The sequence below is a fragment of the Pyrgilauda ruficollis genome, unplaced genomic scaffold, assembly GCF_017590135.1.
Source record: "Pyrgilauda ruficollis isolate IOZ18807 unplaced genomic scaffold, ASM1759013v1 scaffold12, whole genome shotgun sequence".
Taxonomy (NCBI): Eukaryota; Metazoa; Chordata; class Aves; order Passeriformes; family Passeridae; genus Pyrgilauda; species Pyrgilauda ruficollis.
In genome coordinates, this window is record NW_024510321.1 from 271757 (window position 1) to 293966 (window position 22210).

Genomic DNA, 22210 nt, shown 5'->3' on the forward strand with positions numbered 1-22210 from the left:
GGTCTCGGTGCAAGTTGGCTCTGGATGCGGGATGAGGTTTCTGCGCCTCCGGGAGGGATGCTCGGGGTGTCCGGAGGGATAACTTGGGGTGCCTGAAGGATAATTCGGGATGTCCGGGGCGGATAACTAACTCGGGGTGTTCAGAGTGATGCTTGGGCTGCCCAGAGGATAATTTGGGGTGTCCGGAGGGGATAACTAACTCAGGATGTCCGCAGGATGCTTGTTCTGCCTGGGGAATAACAAACTCGGGATGTCCGGAGGGATAACTTGGGGTGCCTGAATGGATGCTTGGGCTGCCCAGAGGATAACTCGGGGTGTCCAGAGGGATGCTTTGGTTGCCCGGAGGATAATTTGGGGTGTCCGGAGGGGATAACTAACTTCAGGATGTCCGGAGGGTGCTTGGGCTGCGTGGGGAATAACAAACTCGGGATGTCCGGAGGGATAACTTGGGGTGCCTGAATGGATGCTTTGGTTGCCCAGAGGATAACTCGGGATGTCCGGGGGGCTGACAAACTCGGGGTGCCCAGACAGTAACCTGCGGTGCCCGGAGGGATGCTCGGGCTGGCCGAAGGATAATTTGGGGTGTCTGGAGGGGATAACAAACTTGGGGTGTCCAGAGGGATCCTTGGGATGCCTGGATGTATGCTCGGGGTGCCTGGAGGGATGCCCAGGGTGTCCAGGGATGCTTGGGCTGCCCAGAGGATAACTCAGGGTGTCTGGAGGGGATAACAAACTCGGGGTGTCCAGAGGGATGCTGGTGGTTTGAACACCTGGGAACCCACCCAGGACAGTGATTTTTGCACTGCAACATTGGCTGAGGTTGTTGTAGTTTAAAGAAAAGTGTGGCAAGTTACTTTCCTGATAGTGTTCAGTGGCTTCTCAGTGCTTTCAGGAGGCTCAGTTTCTCCAGGGTTTTCAGGGCTGGAAAATTTGGAAGCTTTCGTCTCCCTTTCCCAGCAATTCCTGCTGAAACCACTCTCTGCATGGCCATTGTGGCATTTTGAATGTTATTTTGATGCCAGTGCCTATAAAACCCAGATTTCTCCAAGTATCTCATGGTGCTGAGCACCAGAGTGTCCTAGCAGGAGATTTTAAAAGTCTTTCTCAAAGTGAATAGGAAATTTGGGAATGCTCGCTGTCATCTCTCCCCTGAGATGTGTAGTAACTTCACAACCAGGTAATTAAAACATTAAAAACTCGTCTGTTTCTCTGTAGAAACAGTTTAGGTGTTTGGAGGGATGTTGTGACAGTGCTTTGTAGTCCTGAGGACACCTAATTATGTCTTTAATTTCACAAAGGGAGGTCAAGTAGGAAAGTGGTTTATATCTAATTCAAATAGTCTAATGAAATTAAGACACAAACTTTTATATAATAGTGTGTCCTGATCCTTGTGCAGCTGATTAAAAAGTTCTATATGTTTGTCCACATGTTGCACCAGTTTGTAACTTCAGTAATTGTGGGTTTTCCCCATTCAGCAAAGGATAATTTCAACATTTTTGTGTGCTTTAAGGGGTGTCCGGGGGGCTGACAAACTCGGGGTGCCCAGACAGGTAACCTGCGGTGCCCGGAGGGATGCTCGGGCTGGCCGAAGGATAATTTGGGGTGTCTGGAGGGGATAACAAACTCGGGGTGTCCAGAGGGATCCTTGGGGTGCCTGGAGGGATGCCCAGGGTGTCCAGGGATGCTTGGGCTGCCCAGAGGATAACTCAGGGTGTCTGGAGGGGATAACAAACTCGGGGTGTCCAGAGGGATGCTGGTGGTTTGAACACCTGGGAACCCACCCAGGACAGTGATTTTTGCACTGCAACATTGGCTGAGGTTGTTGTAGTTTAAAGAAAAGTGTGGCGAGTTACTTTCCTGATAGTGTTCAGTGGCTTCTCAGTGCTTTCAGGAGGCTCAGTTTCTCCAGGGTTTTCAGGGCTGGAAAATTTGGAAGCTTTCGTCTCCCTTTCCCAGCAATTCCTGCTGAAACCACTCTCTGCATGGCCATTGTGGCATTTTGAATGTTATTTTGATGCCAGTGCCTATAAAACCCAGATTTCTCCAAGTATCTCATGGTGCTGAGCACCAGAGTGTCCTAGCAGGAGATTTTAAAAGTCTTTCTCAAAGTGAATAGGAAATTTGGGAATGCTCGCTGTCATCTCTCCCCTGAGATGTGTAGTAACTTCACAACCAGGTAATTAAAACATTAAAAACTCGTCTGTTTCTCTGTAGAAACAGTTTAGGTGTTTGGAGGGATGTTGTGACAGTGCTTTGTAGTCCTGAGGACACCTAATTATGTCTTTAATTTCACAAAGGGAGGTCAAGTAGGAAAGTGGTTTATATCTAATTCAAATAGTCTAATGAAATTAAGACACAAACTTTTATATAATAGTGTGTCCTGATCCTTGTGCAGCTGATTAAAAAGTTCTATATGTTTGTCCACATGTTGCACCAGTTTGTAACTTCAGTAATTGTGGGTTTTCCCCATTCAGCAAAGGATAATTTCAACATTTTTGTGTGCTTTAAGATATATTTGGAAAGAGTTTGATTTAGTGGAGTTTAAACTGTACTGGATAGGTCAGAATTAATTGGGAGAAATATTTTGTAACTCCAGCTGGAATTTTATATTCCTGAACAAAAAGGTTTATTTTAGTACCAGTGATCCTGTTTTACAGCACAGGCCATTATCTACAAATCAGGCACTTGTAGTGCCTTTGGATTATTTGACTTTAAAGTGAGTGGAAGTGCAGTAAAATCTCATTACCTGTTTGTTTAATATTCCCTTGTGTTTCCTGGGACTACCAGGAGATAATGGAGTGTGACAGAAGTTGTAAGTGAAGGTAAATTACATTCCCTTATATTTGCATGGAGCAAAAAAGTGAAACTTCAGAGTAAAACCTCTGAGTGAAATACTTAGAAATAGTGGGACTGGAGTGTTCAGAGTACTTGTGGCTTTGGACAACAATCAGGAGTGTGTAGAGCTGTAAGATCTATCATTAAAAACAATATTAGTAACTTTTTGAGATAGAAACCAAGCCCCGCTCAGCCATTCTTTTAAACTAAATGAACTGCTGGAAAATTATTATTTTTTTTTAATAAAGCAAGAATTTCAGTCAGTGGAGAGGTTATGAGTTAGAAGCTTCAATATAAATGTTGCAGAAGTGTTCTGTGTGTTTGGGTGGGGGGTTTTTGGCTCAGGAAGAGGCACCTGACAAAGGTATCACTGCCTTTTCTCAAGGATGGAATTGAGGAGCTGGTTGGAACCTCTTAGCCCCAAAACCTCTCTGCCATGCAGCTTTGTCAAGCAGATAGGCCTAAATATAAAATAAGTTAAAAAAAAAAAAATGTGTTAGAGAGAAACTTGGGTCTTGGGAGTTCAAACTTGGCACCTGATTCTGGAGCTTGTAATGTAGGAAGAAGTTCTCAGGCCTTCCCCATTTCCTCCCTGAAATCCACTTTTTATTTAGCACTAGTGCAAGAAACATCTGACTGTGGCAGCCACTGACACTGAGCACAGAAAATCCACAGAAAGTCTGGAATTCTCAGCAGCCAGGGTTCCAACAGTCTGACATCATCTCCTTCCTTTAGGACAGGAGCAGCTGCTTTGTCAGGTTTGGAGAATTTATCATAACGTGGCTGCTGCGAAATTTATCCTAATTTATCTTAACCATAAAAGCTGCACTGAACTTCACTCAGTCAAAGCTTTGTGGCAGGGGAAATGAAGCCTTAGGTTTGTGCAGGGCATTGGGACATTGCTGTGTCCTGGGAAGTGTCACACGTGTGGCAGGGGACAGTCCCTTAGGGAGGTTGTGCTGTAATAGGTGAAAGCAGAAGGATTTTGGCATCAGAACGTTCCACCTGGAGTGCTCTTGGGAGCAGGGAATTGTTCAGGTTGGAAAAGACCTCTCAGGTCATCGAGTCAAACGCTGTCCCCACGAGCCACGTTCAGACCCCTTCTGAGCACTGCTGGTGATTGCACCAGTGATGGTGGATCCCACCATCCCTGCCATCTGATCCAATGCCTGGCTCTGATAATTCACTTGTGGGGAATTTTGGAAGGCATTTGAGACATACTTGATGATCTGTTTGAATAATTGTATTTGAATGCAGGGATTGTGTTTGATGATGCAGTTTATTCTCCTTTCTTCCATAGGCAGGAAGGGCGAGTTCAGCTCACATCTTCACTGCATGGTCAGAAAGTCACAAGACTCTTAATTACAAGACTTTTAAAGGAATTTTTGACCAATAAAACACTGCAAATAGGATATTTATGCCAAGGATATTTGTTTTTGATAGATTTTACTCTGTAAATATTTCATCTTATGGGCCCATGCTACAGTGTAAGTTTCTTAACCAATCATGTTATAACACACAAACTTACAGTATTGTATTATAAACTTCTTGTTTACATCTGTAACTACTTTTTTTTTCCTATATCTTAAACTTGAAAACTCTAAACTTCCTCTACTTAGTTTAACATATGTCTGCTTTAATCTGTAAATCCACATCCTCCTGTCTAGCACCTAAATTTGGGAGCCTTTTCCAAGGTCTCTGATGAAATCCTGGGTTTAATTCTAAGCTTTGGCTTTCAGGTCTAAAGTTTTGAGAGTTCCTTGCATTTCAGGTTCATGCATTTAAGTTAAAAACATAAATAGCCTTGTTAGCAGTGTTTTATTAGTCAATAACTCCTTAAAAAGTTTGGTAACTAAGGGTCTTGTAACCTTCTAAACCGTACAGTAAAGATGTAAACCCACCTCACCCTTCCTATCTATGCAAAAGATAAGAAAAATAAATCACATCACCAACAACAATTCATAAATCCCATCTCAAATTCTCTGGGAATTGGAAAAACAGAAACTTCTACGGACACTGAAGGGCTTGATTTGTAGCTTTGGCAGAAGTTTGGATTGATGTAGAAATATAATACACAGATATTGAGTAGAAAAATCATAAACTTATGTTTCTATAGTTGTAAGAAAATATGCTTTAAATAAGTGAGAAATTGTGTGGATAAGATGGTGAAGGGTTAAGATGTTTATATAATGTAGAGATGGGGTTGTGTGGAGTGAGCTGAGAGTTTAGAAGTTATAATAGAAATGTATTTATGCATGTGAAACAAAAGCCCATTGGACAAAAGTATCCACAGGGCAGTAGAAGTGAGTAAAGGTGATAGGTCAGAAAAGCAAAATAAACCCTATAGCAACTGTCTATTAGTTTAGAAAGTTCTTTATTGTCTTGTAACAAAGAAATTATGACTACTCTGAGCTATGGCTGACTGCTTGCTCCTCTAAAATCTCACAGCCTCTGAGACTCATGTTTATCTGAGCAATAAATCTTAGCCCAAAAATAGCCCCATCCCTGCATTAAAAGCAACAGCAATGATAAAATTCCTTCCAAAATTCCCCCCAAAATTCCCCACGAGTGAATTATCACCCCTTCCCTGGCAGGATGGACTTCCCCATCTGGCCTTGGGGTAGGGATGGCTGCACTGGAGGAGCAAGTGAGGAGGAGCTAGAAATGAGTTTTGTGTATAAATACAGCTCTGACAGACCTGGTAATTGCTTTTTTTTTTGGGTTTTTTATTGCTTTTGAACAGGAGAAGCTGGTGCTTAGGAGCCTTGATTCCAGCCTGCACGCGATGCTGCACGCTCCAGAGCAGAGAACCTGGGTGCTGATGCCAAGGACGTGGTCCAGGTGCCACCCCTGGGCATTGCCAGCCACAGGTGAGTCCAAAACTGAGTTTTTACAGGCAGCAGAAATAAAAACTTGTGTGAGGTGTTTGTTTTCTAGTGAGTAAGCACAGTTACATAACAACCTCAGCAGCTGGAGGGAATGTTACATCCCAGATGGAGCAGCTGGCCCTGGTTGTGTGAGAGTCATCCTCTGGTCATGCAGATCCTCCCAAGCTCTTCTTGTCCTTGTCAGACTCAGCACAAAGTCCTGAAGAGCAGCTGCTGAAGTTAACTTGGACCCAAAAAACAACAAAAAAAAAAAAAATCCCCAAAAATCTTGGTTAGTATGAAATGAGTATTTAGATTCTCGTGTTAAAACAAACAAATGGCCTGTGAGCCTCTGGATATTCTTAATTGCAATTTGGCAACAGAACCCAGGTATTGAACAAGCACCTCATAAATTTATTATTTTAATTAATTTATTATTATTTATTTATTTATTCACACCTTAAAATGTATTTTATTTACCCTTATTCCCACACACACCTTATTCCCCATCCTTAAAATGTGCATTTTTAAGGTGCTTTTGACCCAGCCTGGAGGAGTCTGGCAGACTTGGATCCTTTTCCTTGGAGAAAAAAAAGTTTCTTGATTCTTTGGCTGCTGAAAAGAAACCTTTCCTTTTGCTGCTGTGACAAATCTTTTTGATGATGTGAGCTCAGGATTTAGAGGGAAGTCTTCAGTAATCTGCTATTTTTATAGTTTTATCCCTAATATTAAGAGGTCTGAGTAACTGACCTATTTTCTCCCCTGAATTTGATTTTTTTTTATATCCTTTTTGCCTGTTGACTTCTGCTGGTTCATTTCCCGGGAAACCCAAGAAAGAAATTTAAAGATTTCTGATTTTTTGGTTTTTTTTTTAAATTATTTTTTTACCCAGTGGTTTCTGGCAGTGCACCCTGAATGAGTCAGGCAGTCCCAGTGTGCTACAGATTAAGATATCCATAGGTGGGAATTACTAAAAGTCTTTTAAAAAGCCCCAAAACAGTGCTTTTTGTGCTTGTTTTATCCTGCCAAGAAACAAACCCCAAGGAATAAACAGGAAATGCTTCCCCTGCCAAGAAATGAGAGCAGAATACCCTCAGTGTGGATGTGATAATGCTGCAGTGCTGTTGTTTACTGTTGTTATCAGTGAAGTTCTTGCAGTGCTCTGGGGCAGGGAGATCCTGCAGCTTTAGGATAACTGGCTCTAAAAAGGCTTTTGGCTAATTTCAATGCTTTTTTTTGGAAAATCAAGAGCTCTGTCAGGTGGGATTTCGTGTCAGTAAAAGCAGTTTCTTCTGATTGTACAATGGAGCAATATTTAGCTGTGGTTACGTTATTTTTCAGTTTATAAAATATTTTCTCAGAGAAATTTAAGTCTGAGATGAGTCAGAAGCTCTTCTCACCTCTAAAGAGGAGGAAATCCTTCCTGAAGAGTGGTGAGGCCCTGGAGCAGATTCCCAGAGAAGCTGTGGCTGCCCCTGGATCCCTGGAAGTGTCCAAGGCCAGGCTGGATGAGGTTTGGAGCAACCTGGTCTGGTGGAAGTTGCAGGTCCATTCCCAAATCATTCTGTTTCAGTCCCCCAGACGTTCATAACCCTGGCATAATTTAGGATTCTCCATGAAAATTCCTAAAACTTCTTCCAGGTTGCCCAAGGGGTCTCCCCTTCTCTGCCAGCAGCTCCTGGCATCTTGGAATGACAGCCACAAGTCCTGAACTGCTGCCAGGGCTGTGCTGGACAACTCTGGGAGCAAAACCTTTCCAGTGATGAGGAGCAACATGGGAGTGTCTGTCCATTCTTTTGCTTTTCTGCCAGGGTCAGGATTAAATGTGAGACAGTATTTCTTGCTGGGACTCAGATGTTTATCAGTTCTGATCCATGTCACAGTCTCACAAACCCTGAGTTCTGCAGCACTGCACTCTGACAAACTAAAAATGGAGCCCATCTCTCTCTGCAAGGCCTTTGAAGGATCAACTGTCCAATTAACAAATGACACCCAAATTATTTTCACTTTTAACCCAATAACCAACCACCCGTGGCTGCAATGGGGGCTTTTTATCCAATTACACAAAACCACCCAAACCCATGGAGAAGGAGGAGAAGGAGAAGGAGAAGCCTCCACCCCAAAACCTCCATCTTGCTTTATCTATATTACTGTATTCTAAACCCTTAAACTCTGAGTTTCCCAGCCTGTGATATCACACACTTCTATTCAAACTCCACACCCACAATCCCAGTTCTGTCATTCCATTTTGGAAGCTTCTCCACAGCCTCAGGTCAGTGCAGTGTTCTCTTGGGGGTCAGGGCCTGGCAGCACAGAAAGTCTGGAATTCTCAGCAGCCAGGGTTCCATGGTTCCAGCCAGGGTTCCAGTGTCCTGCTGTGGAATCCTGGCACAGAGAGGATTTTCACAAGTTGCAGGTCTCTTGTTTCCAGCTGCCCTTCTGGAAGCCTCTGTGTGGAAAATGTCTTGGACACATCTCACACTGATCTTGCAGATCACAGAATCCCAGAATGGTTTGGGTTGGGAGGGACCTTAAAAATCATCTCATTCCTCCCCTCTGCCATGGGCAGGGACACCTCACACTGTCCCAGGCTGCTCCAGCCTGGCCTTGGACACTTCCAGGGATCCAGGGGCAGCCACAGCTTCTCTGGGAATCTGTGCCAGGGCCTCCCCACCCTGACAGGGAACAACTTTCTCTCAATGTCTGATCTAAATATCTCCTTTTTTTTCATGTCAAGATACCACAAAAATAGCTTTGGTGCTATTTAATTTCATTTATGTTTATGCCTGAAATATTAACATTTTGCTGATGAAGTTGTGCTCATGTATTTCTCCTCAAAAGAAACTTTGGAAGAGAATTTAAGTACAAAGAACTGCTTGAGGCTTTTGGAAATAGTGAATGGTTTTGGTAAATACTTTTTTTTGCCTGTTCTTTCACTGTTTGAATGAAAAAAGAGTCCAGAAAACCTGTCTGGGCTTTAGATATAGGTTTTTATTGTTGTTTTTCGAAGGTGATTTATTAAGATCAGTGGCTTTCCCAGGATTTGCAGGGGAATAAAGTAAAAACCCTACTGAAGACTCTGGGAGTTATAATCTGATTTTCCCCCCCGCCTTTAAAAAAAAAAAAAAAAAAAAAAAAAAAGAAAACCTGTCTGGGCTTTAGATATAGGTTTTTATTGTTGTTTTTCGAAGGTGATTTATTAAGATCAGTGGCTTTCCCAGGATTTGCAGGGGAATAAAGTAAAAACCCTACTGAAGACTCTGGGAGTTATAATCTGATTTTCCCCCCCGCCTTTAAAAAAAAAAAAAAAAAAAAAAAAAAAAAAAAAAAAAAAAATTTTTATGGGCTTCAGACACATTGTCCTGCACAACTCCCATCAGCAGTGATGAATGGCTCTGAAAATAAAACATAAATCCATTTGTTACGGGCCCTATTTTTAATCTGTGCACAAGTTTTTTTATTCTCTGGCCGAGAGCAGGAATTTCTCTCTGTCTGCTGCTCCCTGGTAGCCCAGACAGGACCAGGGGCTGTGGGTTTGCTGCTCAGTTCTTGTGGGATTTTGGCCTGTTGAATAAGTACTGCCAGGCTGTTGATGTGTTCCATGCTGTTTATATGGAATTTTACAGGATATTTGTGTGGCCTCCACGGGGTCCTGGTGTCTCTAATTCTGTTATTTAACAGGGATTGGTTTGGGTGTGCAAAATCAGTTTGTAGCAAGTGATGAACTCTCAGTGTGAACTTTTTAATTTCCCTAAAATAAGTGATCAGGAAAAAACATTAAAGCCATTTTTCCAAGCTTGAGACAAAGAGCATTTCCTGAAGTATGAAATCATAAATGTCTGTACTCTGTTGGAAGAAAGTTGACATTATTGGGAATTTTGACTTTTCCCATTTATTTCTCAATCTGTTTCAAGTCAAGACACATAAACTCGGGGGGGTGAGAAATGAAATAATTTCTGCAAACTTCTAAAACAATTTTTCATTGACAATTGAAAATTTTTTAAAAAAGCTTTAACACCTTTTTATCCTGTAATATTCCATAATTTGTTTTATTTTCTCCATTGTGAGAACATTAAATTGTGATATTCAAAGCAAAAAAAGAAAATCATTGTATGAAGTATTGCAATAATTCAGTATTTGAAATATTGAAAAATTTGAAATATTTTCATACAGACAGATCAGTATCTACACCAAAATCTCATCTTTTCTACTGATTTTCCCTGCATATTCCAAGAGATCCTATAAACTCAGATTAACAGGAATTACAGGAATTCCAAACCTGGCTGTAACCTGGGTCAGGACCCTCTGCCTAATCCAGGAGTGGGAAGTGCAGGAGGAAAAAGGAGAATAAATTCAGTTGGTGTTGAGTTCCTTTACCCCACCACACCCTCCCAACTTTCAGCTGTGGACTTTATAGACTTCCTTAGAAAATCCAGGTTAATTCCCATCTGGATTTCTCCCCTGTGATGTGGCTTAGCCCCGTTTCAGTGCATTCCTGGTTTTCTTTTAGGAACATCTGGATTCACTCCCTTTTTCCAGAGGAACCTGAGGAAGTGCTGCCTTTTGCCTCCTGATCCCACCGGGCTGAACAAAAAGGATTTCAAAATCCATTTGTTTTGTATCCCTGTCTGTAATTGTCAAGTCTTAACTTATTTTTCTGCCAGGGCTAGGATTAAATGCGTGAGTCGGTATTTCTTGTTGTGACTCAGATGTTTATCAGTTCTGATCCATGTCACAGTCTCACAAACCCTGAGCTCTGCAGCACTGCACTCTGACAAACTAAAAATGGAGCCCATCTCTCTCTGCAAGGCCTTTGAAGGATCAACTGTCCAATTAACAAATGACACCTCAATTATTTTCACTTTTAACCCAATAACCAACCACCCGTGGCTGCAATGGGGGCTTTTTATCCAATTACACAAAACCACCCAAAACCATGGAGAAGGGGAAGAAGAAAGAAGAAGGAGAAGAAGGAGCAGCCTCCACCCCAAAACCTCCATCTTGCTTTATCTATATTACTGTATTCTAAACCCTTAAACTCTGAGTTTCCCACGAATTCTCAGCAGCCAGGGTTCCATGGTTCCAGCCAGGGTTCCAGTGTCCTGCTGTGGAATCCTGGCACAGAGAGGATTTTCACAAGTTGGGGGTCAGGGCCTGGCAGCACAGAAAGTCTGGAATTCTCAGCAGCCAGGGTTCCATGGTTCCAGCCAGGGTTCCAGTGTCCTGCTGTGGAATCCTGGCACAGAGAGGATTTTCACAAGTTGCAGGTCTCTTGTTTCCAGCTGCCCTTCTGGAAGCCTCTGTGTGGAAAATGTCTTGGACACATCTTTCACTGATCTTGCAGATCACAGAATCCCAGAATGGTTTGGGTTGGGAGGGACCTTAAAAATCATCTCATTCCTCCCCTCTGCCATGGGCAGGGACACCTCACACTGTCCCAGGCTGCTCCAGCCTGGCCTTGGACACTTCCAGGGATCCAGGGGCAGCCACAGCTTCTCTGGGAATCTGTGCCAGGGCCTCCCCACCCTGACAGGGAACAACTTTCTCTCAATGTCTGATCTAAATATCTCCTTTTTTTTCATGTCAAGATACCACAACTTTGGTGCTATTTAATTTCATTTATGTTTATGCCTGAAATATTAACATTTTGCTGATGAAGTTGTGCTCATGTATTTCTCCTCAAAAGAAACTTTGGAAGAGAATTTAAGTACAAAGAACTGCTTGAGGCTTTTGGAAATAGTGAATGGTTTTGGTAAATACTTTTTTTTGCCTGTTCTTTCACTGTTTGAATGAAAAAAATGAGTCCAGAAAACCTGTCTGGGCTTTAGATATAGGTTTTTATTGTTGTTTTTCGAAGGTGATTTATTAAGATCAGTGGCTTTCCCAGGATTTGCAGGGGAATAAAGTAAAAACCCTACTGAAGACTCTGGGAGTTATAATCTGATTTTCCCCCCCGCCTTTAAAAAAAAAAAAAAAAAAAAAAAAAAAGGGCAGCATTTAATGAATTGATTTTTAATTTTGAGATTGATTTTTTTTTTCCTGCACTTGTTAGTGGTTCCTATGTAAACCCCAGAGCAGAATTAGTGTTTTCCTGGGGGCAGCACAGGCTCCAGTGTTCTGGAAGCACTGAGCCTTATCTAGGGTACATGAAGTCCCTCTTCTCCTGGGCTTCAGACACATTGTCCTGCACAACTCCCATCAGCAGTGATGAATGGCTCTGGAAATAAAACATAAATCCATTTGTTACGGGCCCTATTTTTAATCTGTGCACAAGTTTTTTATTCTCTGGCCAAGGAGCAGGAATTTCTCTCTGTCTGCTGCTCCCTGGTAGCCCAGACAGGACCAGGGGCTGTGGGTTTGCTGCTCAGTTCTTGTGGGATTTTGGCCTGTTGAATAAGTACTGCCAGGCTGTTGATGTGTTCCATGCTGTTTATATGGAATTTTACAGGATATTTGTGTGGCCTCCACGGGGTCCTGGTGTCTCTAATTCTGTTATTTAACAGGGATTGGTTTGGGTGTGCAAAATCAGTTTGTAGCAAGTGATGAACTCTCAGTGTGAACTTTTTATTTACTTATTTATTTAAAAACATTCACTGCAGGGTTGTTCTGCCCTGCTCTTGGTTGGAACACACCCGACCAGAGAATATTTCTACCAACCTGCTCAGAAAATCCCCAGGAAGTGAGATCTGAGTGTGGGACAAGGATTAATTGTAAATTAAATTCAGAGAGTTCCAGGTTGGAAGAAGCCTCAAATATCACCTGCCCAAGTCTTTGTTGACATCAATAACCTCAGAACAAATAACTTATTTGTGATATTCCTTTCTGCAGCAGTATTGGGTTACTTTTCTTTACCCCCATTTTGCTCTGTGGAGTTCCCTGACGCCCCTCCCCTCTTCACTGGAATATTTTGTGTTTTTTGGGTATAGCAGAGATGTTGTCTCTTGTTTTCCAGAGGGGATGTGTTTGCCTGGCACGGGGGCATTCCCAGTCTCGTGGAGCAGGAGGGTCTGAGCTGTGAAGGTGCCACACCAACACCTAAAATGTGAAACCTGTGGAGAATTCCTATTGCTGTGCAGTGAGTCCACTCTTAATTTGCATATTTGTTTTTAGAAGACAGATTTGGGTTAATTTAAGGCAAGGAGGGGAACGTGATTTAGACTTGATCCTTCTGTCGTGGCTGCGTTAGGCAGTGCTGAAAAATTAATTTATTTCAGGAAACAACAGCAAAGCTTTGCTTTGCTGCCTTTCCTGCTCACCAGATGAACACCTGACATTAAAAACCATTTTTTTCTCTGTTCCGTGCAGGTGAACAGCAGGAAGCAAACCATGGACACCCAGTTGTTCTCCCCATTCCTGGCAGCAGTCCCCAGTCCCCCCACGCCCCCGGAGCCCTCCCAGCTGTGCAGGGACTGGCTGGGATGTGCTGAGGATTTTGGATCCCAAACTGCCTTCCAGGAGTGCCCAAAAAAAAGGTATCAGCATCCCTGCTGTGGCCTTGGGGCTTCTGGGTCACTGGGATTCTTGTGTTACAGAACGAATCCTGGATGTTTTTTGGGGAGAGTTTCAGGCATCTCTGGAAATTCAGATTTTCTTTGTTCTGTGGTGGTTGTTACTGAGGTTGTGATAAAAAAAGCTGTGCTGGGGTTTCTTTTTTCCATCCTAAAGCCAAGTGGTGGTGACAGAATATTGCCTTTTTTTGGAGGGAATTGGGTGGTAGAGACTGACACAGCAGCTTCTGATGAGAAAATGCTCTTTTAATGAGCATTTCTAATACCTCAGTGCATTTTTTTGTATCATTTGCTTGATAAGAAAGACAAAATCTAAGGTGGGGAGAAAGTGGAGTCCACTGGCTCACAAGGTGCTGAAAGGTAACAGTTAAAGAAGATAATGGATGGCAAAAAACCTTAATTCTTTTGCTGGTTTTCAGTGGGAAGTGTCAGTTTGAATAAAAGATCACACAGCTTTCGTGTCAGCTGTGAGGCTTAATTTTAAGCAAGGAGTGGCAATTTGCTAATTAAAATATACAAGGCTAATTTGCTAATTAAAATTATTGCAAGCTTTAAAAAAAACAAAAAAGTTATGGATTTAGGGTTAATCCATGTCTGCATCCATTCTGAGCCTGTGGATATTCAGGATTCCTTGAGGTCTCCCTAAAAAAAAAAAAAATAGGAAAAGAAAAAAACTTTATTTGACCAAGACCCAGAAAAGATCTGGTTATCAAATATCAATTCTGCATTCACAAAACATTTATTTTCAAGAGTCTTTGCACTTCTGTGCATCTTAAATTAAATCCAGGTTCCTCAGAGAGGAGCTGAGCAGTCGTGGGGTAAATCAGGGATGAGTTTAGAGGTGAAACTGGTGAGGTCTGAAAAGCCAGTAGGGTGTGGTTCTCACTGGGATTAAAATGTGGTTTTTTTAATGAGTTTGTCCCATATTTTATGGTCTCTGTTAATCAGCAAAGTCAGTGAGCAGTTACGTGGCATCCCAGGGGGGTTTGGGAAAGGTGGGACCAGGAAATCTCAGAGATCTTCAGGAACCCTGAAAGGATTCCAGGTGGGGAGGGAAGTTTATTGGAGCAAAACAATGAGGATAGAGGGGGAAGGAAAGCTTTATTATTAACTTGTGAGGAGGAGTCATTCCAAACAACTCCATAAAAATCTCATCTCGTGCCTGAAGTAAAAAGTTTAATTTTTGTTTAAAAATTGTTGGAAACCTTGGGTGCTTACCAGAAATATTTAGTAAAATTTTGACCTGTCCAAAAGTGGATTAAAAAGTGGTTCAATTTAAGTATATATAATTTATATTTGATATCTATATATTTATTTATTATATTTTTTTTGAGGTTAACAGAATAGGTATTGAATTATTTGGCAGTAGGTAAATTAGAGTGCTCCAGACTTTGAGAATATTGATCCTATTTATGCTCTAAACAAGACAGTCAAGGTTGGAAGGAATGTCCATAAAACAGTTTTTTTTATTGGAAAGAGAGGAAAATTTTTGCTGCTTGGAAAGTGTCTGGTGAAACTAGAAGGAAAATAATTCTACTTTATTTGGGCAATAGAATCCACAAATGCAGGAAAGGATTTCTGTAGAGGGATGCTGAGGACACATTAAATTCAAAACAACTGAAAAATGCTGCTAAAATCAAGTTTTAATCTTCTTTTTGTCTGTTTTGTTTGGGAGAAAATTTAAATAAGTCTTACTTATTTAAAACTTTTACTTTAGTGGTTTTTTTTGGTTTTTTTTTTTTTTTTACAACTGAAAAATGCTGCTAAAATCAAGTTTTAATCTTATTTTTGTCTGTTTTGTTTAGGAGAAAACTTTAAATAAGTTTTACTTATTTAAAACTTTTACTTTGGTGGTTTTTTTTGTTTTTTTTTTTTTTTTTTTTTCAGGGCACCAATAAATCTTTCTTACTCTGGCAATGGCCCAGATGTGTTTGGGCTGGTGTCGAGCATTTTAGAGGAGCCAAACAAGCCAGAGCCAGCTACAGACTGGTGAGTTTGTTCTGAGGGTTTTTATCATTTCTGTGCTGGTTTTTATGCCCATTGTCACACAGATATGATGCTCATTTTTAATTATTTCAGAGTTGAGTAATGACAGCCCTTTAAAATGTGGAAGTGTCTTCACTTCATTTGCCAGTTAAACAATACTGAACTGTTAAAAATGCACATTTTTTAAAGTTTTCCATCAGCTTTACAGCATTTGAGGAGGGGGAAAAGAAGGATGATAATTCATTTTAACCAGCAGGGAGCTGACTGAATACAGTGGAATCTGAGACATTTAATAAATCCAAATAAACTCTGCATTTCTGAAGGTGCAGAATAAACAGTGTGGGTGATGAGATTTCACAGAGCCCTTGCTCAGCTGCAGTGGGAATATTCCTCCTGTTTTTGGGGAGAGCTGTGCCTGTCTGGCCAATAATGTAACACGTTATGTGTGAGTTGTTTTAAAGCCAGGAATGTTTTAAATCCTGACGGGAGGTTGCTTTAACTCTGTTCCAGGAATTCTCTATCCAGGTTGTTCCCCCCTGTGTGGGCACCTGATGTGGGCAGCAGCGGGGAGTTCCCAGCTCAGCACTGGGTCCAAAGCAAGGATTTTCCCAACCTGCTGGGCTCCAGCTGCCATCAGGGAGCCCTGCAGGAGCCTCCTGAGGTGGAGATGCTGCACAGAGGTTTGGGGGACCTTCAGCTCCTCGAGTCTTGGCTCTCTCCCCGTGCTCATCCCAGCAATGCCCTGAGGAACCCTGGCAATTCCTCCTTGCAGAACAGCACCACAGCTCCCCAGGAAGGGTTTTCCTTCCCAAACGGGGGCTGGAACCAGCATTTGTGCACTTATGACCATGGGAGATTAAACGGAGGTTTTGAAAAATGTGGGTCCAGTTTTAGCCCTTTTTCTCCTCGGAACAGGATGAAAGAAAGCCCCAGCACCCAGAAGGAGTTCTGGAAAAGAGGAAAAGCTCTGCAAAATTACGCTCAAGGACAAACTAAGTATTCCCCTGATCTTTCCAATCAGCCTGGTGGTGATAACTCTTGGGATAAAGTACCCCAGGACAGCCACTTGTTCTCTAAGAGATATGAGAACTTCTCAGCTGCTCCCAAACTGCAGTCACCTCTCCATCCATCCCTTCATTTTTTCAACCCACCCCCTAAGGAAAACACATTTTCTGGAGGAGCAAGCAGAAAACCCCAGGAAAGCCATGTGCAAAATGGCCGTTGTGGCTTTACTTTGGGGAATGTTTTCAATAATAATAATAATAATGAGTGTAATGTGAATATGGGCCCTAAGGAAAGCTCTCCTCAAGCAGCTGAATATGAGTTATCTGTGAAAAACACTGTGCAAAATGGCAATTACTCCTCATACCAGGGGTGTGCGTGGCTGGATGGGAGCAGCCTGGCAGCTGCATCTGAAATTCCATATGGAAAACAAATGGCAACGAGCCCCCAGTCCTCATCAGGGGTTTCCACCATGTCTGGGGGCTCTCCCACCCACCAGCCTTTCACACAGCCCTCCTACTTCTCCCAGCTCCTTCCCATCCTCCCTCCCAGGAAAGATGGGAGGTTACAGACCTCAGATGGAGTTTCCAGCCCCTTGGGGGTTCCTCATTTCACCTCGGAGAGCCAGAAGCAGGTGAGACCCGTTGGAAGGCACCGGGAGGATGCCGGGGTCAGCAAGGACGGGCGGCGCCGCAAATTCCCCGTCCGTTTTTCACCCGACTGGCTGGTGCAGCAGAAGGCTGCAGGTGAAGACCCTGCTGAGAAATACCACAGGTTCCCGAAGAGGCAGAGCCAGGAAAGTGGCAGTAAAGATGACAGAAGAGGTAGAAGGAATTGGATCCCTCCTTTGGGATCTACGGCCCCAAACCGCCAGCCTTTCGCCGCGTTTCCGAAAAAGCACGAGCAGAGTGGTGGCAGCTTGTCAGATTTCATCAATCCTTCTCTGCTTCCTTCGTTCCCATTCATGTCTGATTTTAAGCAGAATCCCAGCTTCCCTCCATTTAATCACCAACTGTTTCCACCAGCCAACACTTTCAATTTCCCTCCACCGTCGTTTCCGTTCTCGGACCTCGTTGATCTTTTCCACTGCGACGACTTCAACCCCTTGAGTCCCTTCATGAGTGAGCTGTTCCCTGGAGATGTCCCTGCGCCCTGCTTTGCCTTTCCAGCCCCATTTCACAAGTTCAGACCTCCCAGGAGCCGCAGTGGCCCCGCTAACGAGCTCCACGTCCGGCTGGAGGAGTGTTCCGAGCAGTGGAGAGCTTTGGAGAAGGAGAGGAAAAAGGTAAAACACAGCTGGTGATGATTCCTGATAAAGACTTGGCTGGTTGTAAGAGAGAAAGTTTTATGGTTTTTCTTTGGTTTGTTGGGGGTTTTGGTCTCTTTTTTTTTTTGGTTTGGTTTTTACTGTCCATGATACAATCACAGCTTTCTCTTCTTCTGATTTTTCTTTCTTTTTTCTTGTAGTAAGTCTCTGGCTGTAGTTAAAATGAAGTAACTAATCCTGGGCATCCTCTGTGTGTCTGTAGAGAAAACCTACAATATTTTTTTTTGTTCCCAAAGGGAATTCCAGTTTATGCTCTTCTCATTATGGTCACTTTCCAGCTTCACACTCGCTCCCAGAACTGTTGGCAGGGGAAGGATCACGCTGATGATGAGGGTTTTGCACTTGGGAATTAAAGCTCTGTGCTCTAAAGAAGCAGGAAGAGCTTTCCCAAGAGGGGTCAAATCCCTGAATTTTATGCCAGGTCTCAGAAAATAAATTGCCCATAATCCCTGGTTCTAATTATGCACTGGGTGCTACTGCCATGTGTGAGAAGCCTCCTGGTCCCTGGGTAAAGGTGTCTGAGCAAAGTAGACCTGGAAAACCCCTTTTTATTTCCATCCTCAGCTGTGGGGGCTCCTCAGATGGTGAATGCTGGTGGAGTCAGCTCTTGTAATCCATGATAGGCCAGGGCAGGGAATAAATAATGTGGAAGTAAAACAAAAAGAGAAGGACTTCACCACATACTTTCAGTACAAATATGCACAGTGTGAGGCTTGCCTTGAACTGCAGTGCAGCACCTGAACCCTCTCTCCTGCATCCATGGTACCCTGGAGAAGGAATGAGATAAGGAATCTACTGCTAGCTGTGTCTTTTTTACTCAAATGTAAGAATTTTCTACACAAAAATAGCTTTGGTGCTGTTTATTCACTGTATGTGTTAGACCCTGGCAAAGCCTCTCTTTCTCAGTGGAAGTTTGGCTGTTGAGTTAAAGATTTTCTCTGTTAAAGGAAAAATATTTTCTGGGTTAAAGAGCTGGTATCAGTTGATGTTAAATGTGGGTTCATCCTGATGCACTTGGGATGTGATTTATGCTGCTGCTATCACCTGGTTCTTCTTTTAAATAATCATGATATGTGTAAATAATCATAATATGGTTATTTTTTAAAATAATAACATTGGAGAGAAGCAGTGAGAGGTGTTGAGCTCTGAGGGAGAGCTGAATTAGAGAAATATTCCTGCAGGGAAGCTGGAGAGGGACTTCTGACAAGGGCATGTAGTGATAGGTCAAGGGGAATGACTTCAAACCAAAAGAGGGCAGGGTTAGATTAGATTTGGGAAGAAATTTTTGCCATAAGGGTGGGCAGGCCCTGGCACAGGGTGCCCAGAGCAGATGTGGCTGCCCCTGGATCCCTGGAAATGTCCAAGGCCAGGCTGGATGGGGCTTGGAGCAGCCTGGGATGGTGGAAGTTGCAGGTCCTTTCCCAATCCAAATCATTCTGTTGCAAATCCATGTCCAGGGAGTTTGGGATTAAACCAGCAGTGGTTTAGTGTTTCCCTCATGGAAAAAGGAAGGAATTCTTCCCTGTGAATGTGGGGAGGCCCTGGCACAGATATCCCAGAGAAGCTGTGGCTGGCCCTGGATCCCTGGAAGTGTTCACGGCCAGGATGGAGGGAGCTTGGAGCAACCTGGGATGGTGGAAGGTGTTCATGGTGGGGGCTGGAATAAAATGAGCTTTAAGGTCCCTTCCAGCCCAAACCACTGTGGGATCCTGTGAGATTTGGGAATGTTTTTCTGTCAGTGCACTCAGAAGTCGACTGTGCGCTCACTCCTAATCCTCTTGAAAATGCCAAACAGCGCCAGACTGAGGACACCGTACTCCCTTCAAGCCATCACCCTGACAAATTCTTTCCCTTTCAGGCTGAGGCTGACCTTGCAAGACGCTTCCCAGGGCAGCCCAGCTCCGTGCCCAGCCCCGTGCCGCGGCTCGCCGCGAATCCATCCCGCGTGGATCGCCTGCTCGCTGACCAGGCCCGGGAGCGCGCCCGGGTACGCCTGCAGGGGCTGCAGCTCTCCTGGGATTTGATTGTTTACTCATCAGCCTCAGCGGGTTTGGTGGTTTTACGGCGGTTTTCTTTGGCTGATGGTTGGAACTGGTGGTTGAGTTGGCTGATACCGAGCTGTTGGCTGACAGGCGGAGCGCAGCGCAGCGGCTCAGTTGAGGTGTTGGGGCGTGGGTTGGACTCTGTGGTCTTAAAGGTCTCTTCCAACCCAGTCTGTGAACTGAAAGGGTGAACTTTGGGGTGGTATGTTGAAAAAACAGTCTTTTAAACTGATGAAAATAGTGGTCTTTTAAGCTATGAAAATAGTATTTTAAATTGAAGGTAACCAGAGGTTAGCTTCTGGGAGTTACCGATTGACAGGGAAGTCTGGGTTGGAGGAGTGTCATGTTTTTGATTGCTTTATTGATTTTCTTTAGGTTATGAAGTAATCTGTAGGAGTTAGAAGTCTTTTTGTGGGTGATGAATACAGGACTATTTGTGGGGTGTGATTTGATTTTTTTGCAATTTTTTTTTTTTACTAAATTTTCAAGGGTACTTAGGTTTTTCTTTGCTCAAGTTTACTAATTAATTTAAATAGGGTTATCAGTTTTCTATGATAGCTTTAGAGTGGTGGGTTCTGATGTGGTTTCTATTAGAGGTCTGCTTCTAGTTTTGCTCCCCACTGGGACAGTACATCTTTCTTTTATATGGTGAGAAGTTCTGTATAATGAAGGGATGTGCTGTTGCTGTTTGATCTTTGTGATAGTGTTTACTAAATTTGGGAGAGAGGGGGATTGTGGGAGCTAGTAAAGGTGAGAAGGCTTTCAGAAAGCTGTGAAAGCAGGCCTCAGGAACAGAAAGAGCAGAGAACTTGGAGCAGAAAGTAGAAAAGTCACAATAGTACAGCAAGCAAGGACATGAAACAATAGTTTGAGTTTTCTGCCAGGTGCTCGCCCTGATAGGAAGAATGGAGAGGCTTTGTGGTGCTCCCCTGCACAGGAACATCTCCAGGACCTTGGAGCTGCACCTGGAAGCCATTCAGGTGACCCAGGCACGTCGGAAGGATGAGATTGGGAATGCTGCAAACCCCCAGAGCCATGGGGGGCCACGCTACAGCAACGAGAAAGGTAATGCTGCCCTTTCCTGCAGCCCTCAGAGCTTTTCCAGGGCTTTAGTCGTGAGTATGTTCCACTTAAAAATGTAAATTTGCAATACCCAGCAATTCTTGTCACTTCAGCAAGGAAGTTTGCAAATAGGCTCTTGTTACTTTTTAAGTCTTTAAATTACTTTGAGTTCTATTTTTTTTTTTTTTTTGCTGTTAAGATTTTAAGATATTTGAAGTTTTTTCCTCTTGACTAGAGGACAACTGTAAAAACTCTTCAGTGACATGATATAACCATAAGTGGTGGTCCTAAAAGCAAAAGTGTGCTGTTTTTAAGCAGGTAGAATTATTTGCTGGTATGGCTAAACTTTGTTTTCTCTTCAGCTTATAAAATAATAAAAAATTTTGCAGTGTTGTGCAGAACAATTATCTACCTTACCTAAATACAAAGCCACCAGGAATGACATTCCACGTTTCCCAAATTCTGTTGAAGTAAAGCCAGAATAACTTGTAGCAGCAGTAAATGTTGCAATTTATGGTCTGGGGTTAAAGATCATATTATTTTCCTTCAGAAAACACCTGGGTCTCAGAACAAAAGAGGAATTCACTCCTTAGTGCTGAAGTGAAGTGGACAGTGAGGTTCCTTTGGCTGTGGAATAGCTGCTCTTCTGATAAGCAAGAAAGAGAATCAAAATGTTTTGCTTTTGCAGTTCAGGTATCAAAAATTAAAATGTAAAATGTCATGCCCTTAAAACAACAGACCTATATGCAAAGTGACTTTTAAAATTACTCCTAAAACTTTCACGTGACTTTAACTCCAGGTGGGAGTCAGGAGTAGTAGAAGGAAGGTTCTTGGCCAGGCAGGAGAAGTAGGACAGAGTGGTTAAGTGGATGATTATGATTAGATCTTAATTCCAATACCGCATCTAATATTGCCAACACTACAAATAACAGCTCTGTCATCTCTTACAATGAGTTATGGCATCACCAGGTCCTGGTCCCTCCTATTGAGTCCCAGGTTTTGGTGAGGCCCCCTCCCCTCCTGAATTCCCAGAGAAGTGTAGGAGCAGCTTGGTTCACTTAGTCCCACATTTCATCAACATTTCTGTCTGAAAGGTTGCAGTGTCAGCAGGTGTGGCTGGAAATGTGCAGCCTTGCAGTCCCTGGCCTTGCAGGGTTTGCAGTTGCAAACAAATCCCCTGTGGAGCTGCCTTAAGAATTCATTTCTGTATTTGACCAGATCTTTGTGGTTTCACTCACCAATCCAAAAATCAACGTTCACTTCCTGCAAAATCAAAAAACTGCCTGCAGCCTCAGCAGACTAGTTTGCCTGGTGTCCACCAGTATTTTGGATCCTTTTGCAGCATTTTGGACCCTTTTTGCACAGACAATTCATGTGAGATGTTGCAGCTGTCATTACCGGTGCAGCTCAGCCGCTCCTTGAGCAGGGTTTGCTCAGGGCTGGGAGTTGAATGAATTTATGCAGTTAAAAAAAATAAAATTAATAATGTGTTGGGAGTTCTGGGTGCTGGGAGTTATAGACTTTCTGTGCTGCCAGGCACTGACTCCCAAGAGAACACTGCACTGACCTGAGGCTGTGGAG

The 22210-nt window shown here is 43.1% G+C and overlaps 1 protein-coding gene across 4 annotated transcripts in view; it reads left to right on the forward strand.

Annotated features, from left to right (window-relative positions):
• The window catches only part of LOC121364724, a 29879-nt gene that overhangs the window by 549 nt on the left and 7120 nt on the right, over positions 1-22210 (forward strand). For 2 of the 4 annotated variants that reach the window (XM_041488213.1, XM_041488205.1), the window contains exons 2-8: positions 5579-5705; positions 12655-12777; positions 13008-13174; positions 15098-15199; positions 15707-17483; positions 19384-19512; positions 20452-20632. In XM_041488213.1, coding sequence (XP_041344147.1) covers positions 13029-13174; positions 15098-15199; positions 15707-17483; positions 19384-19512; positions 20452-20632 — 2335 coding nt within the window. In that variant the 5' untranslated portion in view covers positions 5579-5705; positions 12655-12777; positions 13008-13028. Of the gene's footprint in view, positions 1-5578; positions 5706-12654; positions 12778-13007; positions 13175-15097; positions 15200-15706; positions 17484-19383; positions 19513-20451; positions 20633-21179; positions 21822-22210 lie in introns of those variants that run through there. The other 2 variants (XM_041488223.1, XM_041488231.1) reach the window with 2 other exon arrangements.